This window comes from Aedes aegypti, unplaced genomic scaffold (genome assembly GCF_002204515.2).
Source record: "Aedes aegypti strain LVP_AGWG unplaced genomic scaffold, AaegL5.0 Primary Assembly AGWG_AaegL5_hic_scaff_1893_PBJ_arrow, whole genome shotgun sequence".
NCBI lineage: Eukaryota > Metazoa > Arthropoda > Insecta > Diptera > Culicidae > Aedes > Aedes aegypti.
Genome location: NW_018735371.1, coordinates 1 through 12,559, shown reverse-complemented (window position 1 = coordinate 12,559; position 12,559 = coordinate 1). Strand labels below are relative to the sequence as shown.

The 12,559-nt window shown below is 38.6% G+C and overlaps 1 protein-coding gene across 2 annotated transcripts in view; it reads left to right on the top strand.

Annotated features, from left to right (window-relative positions):
* The window catches only part of LOC5578933 (calcium-activated potassium channel slowpoke), a 61,560-nt gene extending 58,253 nt beyond the window's left edge, over positions 1 to 3,307 (top strand). Inside the window, exons 3-5 of one of the 2 annotated variants that reach the window (XM_021856606.1) lie at positions 784 to 942; positions 1,005 to 1,116; positions 1,190 to 3,307. In XM_021856606.1, the coding sequence (XP_021712298.1) occupies positions 784 to 942; positions 1,005 to 1,116; positions 1,190 to 1,440 (522 nt within the window). In that variant the 3' untranslated portion in view covers positions 1,441 to 3,307. The remainder of the gene's footprint in view (positions 1 to 783; positions 943 to 1,004; positions 1,117 to 1,189) is intronic. The other variant, XM_021856607.1, reaches the window with a different exon arrangement.
* Positions 3,308 to 12,559: the final 9,252 nt, after the last annotated feature.

The window sequence follows — 12,559 nt, the reverse complement described above, 5'->3', positions numbered from 1 at the left end:
GTAAAGCCGTTGGTCCCGAGATGAACTAGCCCAGGGCTAAAAATCTCGTTAATAAAGTCAAATCAATCAATCAATGGTTAAATACCTAACAAATATTGAGCCGGTTCTTCAGGACATTAAGCCCGATTGGTCGCATATGGTACACTCTAAAAGGTGCAAAATTATTCATTTATAATGTTGAATATCAGATCTTAATAATTTATGCAAAATAAAATGACTGCCATTGGAAAAAATTAAAGATAACTTGGCATGTCCCAAAAAATCGCATTTTTCTACCCGACTTGACCCAGTGACCCACCACAATAACTCCGGCAACAGGAGTATTCCCAAATTCTTTCGGCCATTTCTTGAAACTAGATATGTGGGCCAGTATACTGACAAAAAATTATTTGAATCCGTTTAGTATTCGCTGAGTGGTAAATGTTTTAGTATTTTTGCTTTCACTCAGGCCTATACGGGTTAATTAGGCTACATAAAGCCCCAATGATTTAACTTACATCTAATGGTGACTTCTGAAGTGGAGTCTAATACACGACACTGAAGACGGCCTTACAGTTGAGGTCGAAATACGCGTATTTATCAAAGGATACAAACTCTATTGGAATTAAATGGTATAGTACTAATTTCGATTTTTCCATCTACTTATAGGTATTCCACTAAACAGCTCGAAGATTTGTTATAATCTCAGAGTTTAGTATATATAGCCACTGCCAGAATCCTGTCTGTTAGTTTTACTTTTGTAGCCAATACTAATGTACAACGAATGATTTCTTCCCCGCACAGGTTGTACTCGTATTCATCCTTAGCATCGCATCCCTCATCATCTACTTTATAGACGCGTCGAGCGAAGAAGTCGAACGATGTCAAAAGTGGAGCGACAACGTCACCCAGCAAATTGATCTAGCATTCAACATATTTTTTATGGTTTACTTTTTTATACGAGTAAGTAGTGTCTGTTGGCCATTAGGTTGCATAATCGACTAATTTTTTTTTCCTTTTTACAGTTTATAGCAGCGTCCGATAAGCTTTGGTTTATGTTAGAGATGTACAGTTTTGTAGATTATTTTACGATACCCCCGTCCTTTGTGTCAATATATTTAGATCGGACATGGATCGGTAAGTGGCGCTTGATAGTTTCTTCCCCCCCCCCTGACCCAGTTACACTAATCGAAAATCGCTTTCGTTTTAGGTCTACGTTTCCTACGAGCGCTACGTCTTATGACTGTCCCGGATATATTACAATATTTGAATATACTTAAAACATCTAGTTCAATACGTTTGGCACAATTAGTATCAATTTTTATATCAGTGTGGTTAACAGCTGCTGGAATTATTCATTTGGTGAGTATCGCCCCTCGGTGTAGTGCATTTCTGGCAAAGCGAAATCGAAACTCGAAAATCAAACCAAAGCGAAAACCCCTGTCCAAATTAGAAGCGTAGTAAAGCTAGGTGTCCCCCTCAATTGCATTCGAATTCAAAAGATGGTTTAAATCAGAACAGAATCGTCAGAGTCAGTAAAATTCCAACGCTGAAATGCCAATCACTAAGACGGCATAGTGCGCCGCTCATTATGCCGTAAAATTATGCCAAGCGCCTTGAAAGCTGTCTTTAAGCATATACCAGCCAGTGTTTGGTTGGTAGAATATGATGTAATACCACGTGCGCCCTCCGGTGCTCACCGTGTATGTAAGTAAGAAGCTCTGATTGAACAATTATGCTAAATTTTAGCATAAATCCCTTTTCTCCGGAGGATGCGCTGCCAAACATTCTCTGGGTCCCTCAGTTGGCCCAGAGTAGCGCATCACTCCGTTGAACTCGAGAAAATGCCAGCAGGGTGTAGAAACCACTCAGTACGATTGTGCTGAATTTTAGCATAATTTCATGGGTTCAATCCATTTTCGACAACACAAGTCACTAAATTAAAAGTAACGTGTTGGTGGTGAGTATCGTTCCCTATAACTACTACTTTTTCGAATACTGGTAGCTGACTTTTTTGATACGAAAGCGTACTTGTTTTGGCATCAGAAATAATCACAAACGGCAGCAGCTTATTAGAAGGCAAATTAGCTAAGGAACAGTATTTTGATTAGTTTCCCTTTCAAAAATTGAAACTCCCAACATTTTGAGTTTGTCGTGCTATGAGTTGTGTCTTTATTTCTTTACACCGAAACCAAACGATTGGTCGTTATCGAGGTATTGTTTTGATTTGCTTTTGACGCTGGTTAGAATTTTCATACGCAGGTTGAGCAGTATTGTTCTGGAAACGATTGCAATTTATCCTACTCTAGTCACATCCAACTGAAATCATCGAAAAATCTACGCTATTCGATAATATTTATTAGTTTGACCATTGCACCTCAATTTATTTCACAAAGAGCATCTTTCCAAGAACTTTTTTTTTACACACAGTTTCTTAAGCTTTATTTCTATTCTTATTACCTGCTGCATGATATTGATAAGCTTTAAATTTATCTTACTCTTTTATTTCCACATTTTTCAACAAATATGTATTTCGTTTAAGCTTATATTTCTCATTGCTCTTAAAATGAAGGGGTTTTGAGGGGCTAGATCTTCGATATTTAAATGCTTTATAACATCAGTGACCGAAGAATGTTTGATTTAAAACGAAATCCGTTGTACAATGGTTCCTAGAAGAATATTGACATTTTAATTTATTTGATTTCGTTTGATGTGTTATGACTCAAGACTAACTACTCGAAGATTCGTTGGTAACCTCCGAAGGGAGGCCAATGAATCTTCCACTCTTTATAACATCTAAAGCTCAGTAGTTTTCTTATATGATCTCTTTCTTTCTACCTCCAGAAGGATATGAATTTCACAGACGAAAATGTTAACGCCCGAAGTTCAGAACCTATATTTTTTTCAGCTACCACTAGCTGTTAATACGTAATTGAATAGTTCTCGTCCCCTAACGTTGAATCCGGTGCATACCAGCTAAAATATGGTCCTATCCTTTGCGCATGCAGTAATGCTCTTTTTGTTGTTTAGTCACTTTATGTACGTTTGACAAGGTGATTTAGTTTTCATTGCTGCACTTTCAGACTCACAGTGAAACGTTTTTACGGACGTGTGAAACTTCCGTTCCTATTGTTAAGCCAATAAAATCCATGTCATCTGCGCAGCAAACAACTTAATTGGCTCCGTTAAAATCGCACGTCGGCTGTCAAACCCGGGACTTCATGCCATAGGCCTGTGAAACTACATTGAAATTTAAACGACCCCTTTAAAGAACAATGTTCAGTGGGACTCGTAATTGTTACACCATAATTTTGTAATGAAACAAGTTTAATAAATAAATAAAATAGAAAAAAAAAATCAAGCGATCTGAAGTATTCTAGATTATCACGCTGTTCTGTACACCGTCCATCACCTGGGCTTCCTGGGAAAGCTGTCCATGTCCAGGATCTTCCATAGTTGAGCATATATGCGGTGAATACTATCGTATGCCGATTTAAAATCGATTATCAAATGATGCAAAAGGACTCAATATTGAAGCATCATTGTAGTAATTTATGTTACACTGTAAAGATCTGGTTCGTCCACAAAGTCGGCTTTACTACCATACACTGTGCACTTGATCCGTCCACCTAGCTCGCTGCGCTCCACGCCTTCTTGTACCAACCGGATCCGACGCGAACACCATCTTTGCAGGGTTGCTGTCCGGCATTCTTGCAACATGCCCTGCCCATCGTATCCTTCCAGCTATGGCCACCTTCTGGATTTCGCCGTAGAGTCGCCGTAGGGAAAGCTATTCTCGTCCATGATTTTCCATAGCTCTACGCGGTCGATACTATTGTATACCACATTCCAATCGATGAAACGGTGATGCGTTGGGTCCTGGTATGCACGATATTTTTGAAGGATTTTCCAAACAGTAAAGATCTGGTCCGTTGTTGATCGGCCGTCAAGAAAGCAGGATCGATAACTTCCTACGAACTCGTTTACTACAGGCGACTGACGACGGAAAATGTTCTGGGATAACACTTTGTAGGCCGCATTTAGGATGACGATTGCTCGGAAGTCCTTACAATCCAACTTGTCGCCTTTCTTGTAGATGGGGCATATTAGCTCTAAATGATCTGGGATAACACTTTGTAGGCCGCATTTAGGATGACGATTGCTCGGAAGTCCTTACAATCCAACTTGTCGCCTTTCTTGTAGATGGGGCATATTAGCTCTTCTTCCACTCCTCCGGTAGCTGTTCCGTTTCCTAGATTGTGCCTATCAGCCGGTGCGGACAAATTACCAGCCTTTCCTGGTCCATCATTACGAATTTAGCTCCGATACCAGCCTTTCCATCAGATTTATTGCTATTGAGCTGGTAAATGGCACACTGAACTAACTCAAAGTGGGGGATGGTTGGTTTCCATCTTCAGGATCGTTCGTCAAGATGCTCCCATCCTTATCCCTGCACATCTCGGTTGGCGGCACAAAGCCATTGCGAGATGCATTGAGCTTCTGCTAGAACTTCCGTGTTTCTTGAGACCGGCACAGCTGTTTCATCTCCTCGCACTCCGTCTTCTTCATGCGGCGTTCTGCCGGGTCCCTTACTGCAGCTTGGTTCAACGTAGGGTCGGTCAACCAACAGATTCGGTCGCTTATTGGTTTCCTTCATGATAGTACAGTACAATTTTCACAGAAATCTCATCAGATTTTCCATTCAAATCCCGAACTTCCCGGACTTCCTAAATTCTATTCGGGCGATACACGTAAATTATATCGGCATCATAGTAGAATTTCTTATGGAAGTGCACAAGGTTCTTACCACGACATGATTTTTATCTTACGACATGATTAATTATAAGATTATCACTTATTTCAATCCAAATTTGAAACTTAAGTATAATAAATTTGAATAGAAACAAAAAATCCGATTATACTGCCGTTCTACGCATATTTGTCCCACAGTCCATAAGGTTTACATAGAACAATGGACAAATAGGCGTAGAAGGGCAGTATAGATTTGATCAAATTTTTAAATAGTCAAAACCAAATTACGTTGAAACATGTATAAATTTAAAAAATGAGTATAGGGACTTGATTTATGAAAATCTGAGATTTATTTCTATAGAAAATACCCGAAAAGTCATAATTTCATTATGTTGTCCTATGTGGAGAGAACAACAAGTGATGTTATCGAATCTTACCATTATATCAAGTGTTCTCTATCAAAGATAATTCAAATCTATTTAAATAAAAAATTGAATGGTGGTGACACACAAAAAATGATCACCAAACATTCATTTTAAATCGGATACTTCTCAAATTTTCAGAGTTACATAACTATACAGGGGATAGGCAAAATGATTGAGATAGGCAAAATTTTGCCCAAATTCAAATGCTTATAACTTTATGAAAAATGAATGAAATTGGATGCATCTGGAAGCAGTCGACGGCAAATTTGGTCCAGTTTTAGGAACTTCCTTGGCCATGCATATTGGCCACTGGACACCGGAGATGTTCCGGATTTTCTGAGGTCATGTCCAAATGTCATTTTTTCTGTCGCTTGTATTTTTGTGTGGTGTAAAGTTAGATAGATGTTTGCAATTTTCCTAGAAACTAGAACTAATAGGAAGTTGAATGCCACCGGACGCATTAAGATTGGTTGGAAATCTTCAGAAATATGACCATTTCCGTAAAACTGGTTCCGGAAAGCATGGTCAGTCATGTTTGTATTTCCAATCATGTAAATATTATCCGGAGCTATATCCAAGTGGACATCAACCTTAAAAATGATGTTTCCTGCAGCGTATTCAGAACCATTAGATGCACAGACCACTCTATAGAAGGTTCCAGGTGCCCTGGGGAAGTGATCAATTAGGAACATATCCGGAACCATATCAATATGGGCATCAAACTTCATGATTTTCAAAGATTATGCTTTCCGAAGCATTTCCAACACCACCGGCTGCCATGACCACTTTATAGTAAATTCCAGGTGCCCCGGGGATGTGGCCAATTCAAAACATGTCCGAAAACACATCAATATGGGTAAAAACATCAAGATTTTTGAAGGTGATGCTAATAGAAGTATTTACAGCGCAACTTATTTATATGACCACTGTATAGTAGGTTCCATGGGCCCTGGGGGATGAGGTCATGTTTCGAGTTGGCCACATCTCTAGGAGCCCCTGGAATATACTATAGAGTGATTATTATATATTGTGGTTCTGAAAATGCTCGCCATTTTCCAAGTCACATGGATCTTACTGTTTATGGTAGAATGTGATTCTAAACAGATGAACGGACATGTTCCGAATTGGCCACATCCCCCGGGGCACCTGGAACCTACTATAAAGTGGTTATGGCAGCTGGTGCTGCTGGAAATGCTTCGGAAAGCATAACCTTTGAAAATAATGAAGTTTGATGCCCATATTGATATGGTTCCGGATATGTTCCTAATTGACCACTTCCCCAGGGCACCTGGAACGTTCTATAGAGTGGTCTGTGCATCTAATGGTTCTGAATACGCTGCAGGAAACATCATTTTTAAGGTTGGTGTCCACTTGGATATAGCTCCGGATAATATTTACATGATTGGAAATACAAACATGACTGACCATGCTTTCCGGAACCAGTTTTACGGAAATGGTCATATTTCTGAAGATTTCCAACCAATCTTAATGCGTCCGGTGGCATTCAACTTCCTATTAGTTCTAGTTTCTAGGAAAATTGCAAACATCTATCTAACTTTACACCACACAAAAATACAAGCGACAGAAAAAATGACATTTGGACATGACCTCAGAAAATCTAGTGGCCAATATGTGGCCAATATGCATGGCCAAGGAAGTTCCTAAAACTGGACCAAATTTGCCGTCGACTGCTTCCAGATGCATCCAATTTCATCCATTTTTAATAAAGTTATAAGCATTTGAATTTGGGCAAAATTTTGCCTATCTCAATCATTTTGCCTATCCCCTGTATATTAGCTATGTTTTGAAATAATTTATTTATTGATTTTCCTCCCTCTTAATACCGCTCAAGAGATCTTGGGCGAGGCTTTGCCCATCTTTATACACAATTTCTCCCAGTTTTTCTTCAAAGCTTCATCGGTTTTGAATGTTTTTCCGCTCTTCTTAATTATCGCCCAAAACTTTTCGATCACACGAAGTTCTGGTGTATTTGGCAGGTTCGCCTCCTACGGGACCACATTTCGCCCTTCGCTTCATACCGATCCATTACAAGCTTGGCGTACTAGCATGAAGCGAGATCCGGCCAAAACAGCGTGTGACCGACGACGATGATAGCGGAGGAAGGGCAGCAATCGCTTCTGCGGGCATTCCTCTCGATAAATCTGCCCGTTTATGGTGCCGGCTGTAACGAACGGTTTGCTGTACCGTCCGCACTCGCAGATCGCCTGCCTGCCACATCAGGTACTTCGCGAATTTATCTATCTTTCTCTTCCGGAACATTTCCGGAACCTCCATGCGGGACGTACCGACAATAAACTCGAGGGATTAGTCAGTCCGGTTTGGCGTCTTCCTGACCTTAAAAAACGTAGCCCAGACCGCTTCATGGTCTACTGGACGACCCAGTTCCACGAATTGACCTTTTTGGCCATGTCTCGGGTGGAAAGGTTCGGGTACAGATAACAGATGTTTATGCCAGAACAAATATCTTCTGAAAACTTGTGTAAATATTCAAACTAAAACACGTTGAAAACACTAGCGCCGTCACACAACGTATTGCGGCAATCAGTGGTGAATATAAGTATCTTGAAATGTTTCATATTCACCACTGATATCACCATGAGAACTTAGCGATAATAGCGCCACCACGATGTTCCTACTTGTGTTGCTATTTAAAAAGACCATCAATTGGGTCCTAAAATGTATGATAAAATCTTGTTTTTATTCAACAACACGAAAGAGCATGTTACTTCAACTACTTTAGCAATTTTTCCCGCTCAAATCACGGCTATATCATGTTTAAACATTAATTTTAAAATTGGGTCCATATATGAACCTTGACACTTGAGATCATGTTTGACGTTCGCTTAGTCGACAAAAAACACCACAGAGGTTTTAGTTTTAACACTGGGGTTGTTCCTATCTGACATTTCGGAAGGGACACGGAAAACAAAATTCACCCAAAATTTGAGTTTAAGCCAAGTGATGTGACAAAATCTAAAAAAAAAAACATAAAAAAATGTTTTTCGGACTTAAACCAACGGAAAACATTGGAAAATTGAGTAAACATGTGTTTTTGGCCTAAACTTAAGCGTTTGTCACTAAAATCGGGACAGGGCTTTAGGACCCTATTGCCTTACATAGTTTTCCAATCGGTCTTACACATCTGTTATTTGTGGTTCGGGTTATTCTTAAAGTACTGCCTTGTCTTCCGCGCCTTCTCTGGGTATTCCGTTTTCGGCCGCTTCCAACGTGCTTGATGGTCTTAGTTTCCTGGAACATCTTCACAACGCGGGACACGGTGGAATTCCAAGCCTTTTGCCGATCCATCTGTGTGACTGACCAGGATTATCGATCACCGCGCCCAAGATTTCTGGCGTAGCTTTTCTTGTTTCTAAATTCGAATGCATCTTGAAAACTTCTTGATAGATTGCGATAAAATTAAACATAAACATTAAACTCTAAAAATAGTGTTACACAAAATTTCATTGATTTTTACCCACGCAAAAAAAGTTACACCCAAAACAAATTGTCGCATTTTTTCCGAGTCCAATCTTTATTTTCTTTGTAAAAGTCATGTCCATACTTTCTGGGATACACTTTATATTCATTAGCTTAAAAATAGTTTTCTGTGGAAATTGAGATAAGTTCATGTATAATTTTTCAACATTTCGAAACAAATATACTATGGAGCGATTCTCAAACCTTCAACTCCACTTTAAATAATTTACGAGCCGACTAGAATACATATCAAACATACATCGATAGCAGTGGCAAGGGAACTGGGTAGGACAGGTAGGATATGTCTTACGCACAAAACACCTGGGTATGACAGTCAAACTATTCATACCCATGATTCAAAAAAAAAAAAAAAAAAAATTAATAAAGATCAACAGAAATCCTCAAAAATTAATCTATTTTTTATATGTCCAATAGACTGATGCAAATTTTGAAGTTTTTGCTCCCCTATGCTTAAACGATATCAATTATGATAAAAATCATTCTCCCAAAATTTGAAGTGATTCGGAAGAAATTTGTTTGTGCACACGCCATTTGAAGTTTTTATGGAAATTACTATGGGAATGGCGAACCTTTGTGTTCAGTAGCCTGGGACACGGTTATATGAAAATTTAGATTCTCGCTCCAGTCCACTTTTTGGATTGCATTTAGGTCCCATGACAAATTATCCTTACGTCCAATCAAAATGTGGTCTTCGGCAAAGTTGTAGCTGGGAAGATTTCACATGAGAAGAGTATGTTCACTTTTCCATTGATTATTATGACGAGCAGTTAGAGGACTGAACACTAGTGTGGGACAAAATTTAGATTCTCGCTCCAGTCCACTTTTGGATTGCATTTAGGTCCCATAACAACTGTGCAAAATTTCAGCTCGATCGGAGAAACTATATTTTAGCGCCAGCCGTTCAAAGTTTGTATGGGATTTACTATAGGAAAACTTACTTTTACAAAGAAAATCGCCAGAGGTCGCCCATTGACCTCTATAAAAATTCTGAATACAGATCTCGATAGGTATTTTTACGATGAACAACATTGCCGAAGACTGCAAAGCAATCCGATGCTTGTGAAAAAAGTTATTAAGCATAGACTATTCGGAAATTTTGCCCGATTTGTTGTTATTGTTATTCCTTTACGTGTTAATCAACGTCGCCTTGCCATTAGGTTTTCATTGAATAACTTTTTTCACAAATTTCAGATTGTTTTGCGGTCTTCACAATATTCTACATCGTAAAAATACCTATCGAGGTCTGTGCTCAGAATTTTTTTAGAGGTAAATGGGTGACCTCTGGCGATTTTTCTTTGCAAAAGCAAGTTTTCCTATAGTAAATCCCATACAAACTTTGAACGGCTGGCGCTAAAATATAGTTTCTCCGATCGTGCTGAAATTTTGCACAGTTCTTGTGGGACCTAAATGCAATCCAAAAAGTGGACTGGAGCGAGAATCTAAATTTTGTCCCACACTAGTGTTCAGTCCTCTAACTGCTCGTCATAATAATCAATGGAAAAGTGAACATACTCTTCTCATGTGAAATCTTCCAGCTACAACGTGCCGTGCCAAATTCCCACCGGAGTTGGTTACCCGATCTTCTCTACGGTGACTCGTACCCCAGGCGGCACCACGGGGAGGTACGGATAGGAAGTTACTGGACAAGAGGCTAAGGACCACAAATAGGGTCTATTTTAAGTTCAGTCTTTTACCACCCAAGAATTGCTAATATGTGTAGTGAAAATCCAGGGAAATTAACATTAAGAATTGTATGTATGTATGTATGTAGATAACCACCATCCTAGCTTGAGTATTGCTCTGCATGCGGTTCCACTGGATAGCAAGGTTAATATTCATTATTAACGCTCAAACGCTCTGTCATCGTAATCATCGTCATCATCAAACTTCAAAAGCAGTTTTTCTGTCTAAAATCTAAAAATTATTCGATGAAAAATGTGTTCACTTGTGTTTTGGTTGGAGAATAGAATACAGTGAACACATTTTCATTGAAATTTTCATGATTTTGCATGAAAAAACTGATTTTGAAAATTCCGAAATCAATGACGGATCCTGCCCCCTTAATGTGTGTTCATATTACGTTGTATGAAGGACCAAAAGGGGTTTGGTGGACCTGTAAGCAGAAACACTTAGAGTAAAGTGGGGCAAAAGTTCGAGTGGGGCAAGAGTTTCTTTTTAAGATTTCTAGCTCAAATCAAATCAAAACTTAGAAATGTCATGGTGGTTCGAATGCTATTCAAGTAAGAGACTTTCACTCCAAATATCATAAAAATCGATTGAGATTTGGAAAAGTTATGGCTATTTGTTGTTTTTCGACGTAAATATTGTAATATTTGGTCAAACTTTCGATGCATGGAACCAAATGAAGATCAAATCTTTTTCAATATTTTATGTAAGGGCGTTTCTAGGCCTATCATAAGGATGCTTTGACGTGGATTAGATTTTCCATAAATGGTTGGAATCAATTTTTAGGCCCATAGCGGGGCAAAAGTTCGAATCTGCGGGGCAAAAGTTTCGACCCATGTATAAACCCACGGAATTTTTTTTCAAATTTCCTGAAATCTACATATTACTCTTCAAATTTAGCGAAATTTTGCCTGATCGTACGAAAAATGTCACAAAAATTTTACATTTCCCTTAGTTTTGCGAAAAACTGGTATTTTTTGGGTGTATTACAATTAACCCTGTTTTGGGCATTTTTGATGAAAATTTAGTGTGCATTTTTCGGCAAACATAAGTTTACGGCTGGTGAAAAGTATGCCTGGCATAAAAGTATTGATATTTTGTGTTTTAGCCAACGAACTTTTGCCCCACACTAGATTCGAACTTTTGCCCCACCGGTGGGGCAAAAGTTCGAATAAGACAATCAATTTTGAAACTGTTATAACTAAAAATGGGTAAATATTTTGACACAAGTTTGTTCAGCAAAGTCATAGCCAATATGATGAAGGTTCGCTGTATGGTATTTGTTTTGTTTCATCTGCTATTATTTTCCTGGAAACTTTGATTATACCACTAAGGTCGAACTTTTGCCCCACCTTACTCTACACGAAACACGCGAGAGGTTCTCCCTTCCAAACAGTATAATCTAACGAATGTAATAATGAGAATCGCATTACTTATTAAGCTTTCCATTAGATGGTTTGTTATAAGAAGGGCGCGTCAAATCCATTGCAACTGTTAGAGATACTTCGGCTGGCATTCCACTCCAGTGATGCCCTGATGCACTCTCCCAATTATCAACAGATTGTAAATCGAAATAAATGTAATAAGATACATGAAATGGAAATTATGTCAATATATGGATGATATAGATGTTCAAAGGTAATTATATAGATGTAGGGTAGGTGTACCAGTTATGGACATAGTGGTTCCCTATTTCGCCATACGCGTTTACTTGAGTGTCTTCACAATTTGAAAGATTTAAGATATATCTTGTTGTCAAAACATTCAAAAAGATTAAAAATGTGAAAGTTATCAAAATGACCATATAGGGAATCACTATGGCCATAACTGGTACACTTTCCCTAATGCAGGAAATTGTTACATAAAACTTTTTTAAGTGAAGTACGGACTTTAAAAGTAAAGTGCTCAAGTAAAATTTAAATCCTAATTACCAAAGTAATTTTGACAGCTAATCCAGTAGGAGCGAAATGTCACTTTACCTTACAAAATAATCGAGTGGAACATCATCTCCATCGGATTTTAACGGCAGGCGTTACCGACGTTACGAAATCTATTAGAAAATCTAATGAAAAAATCTACAGCCAACTTTATATATGTTCCGGGACAAATTGCTGTGAGTATTCCTGGAAGTAATTCTTGAGACCAGTTGCATTGTGTTATACGGAACCTGCGATCACTCGTGATATAATCTGATTCAG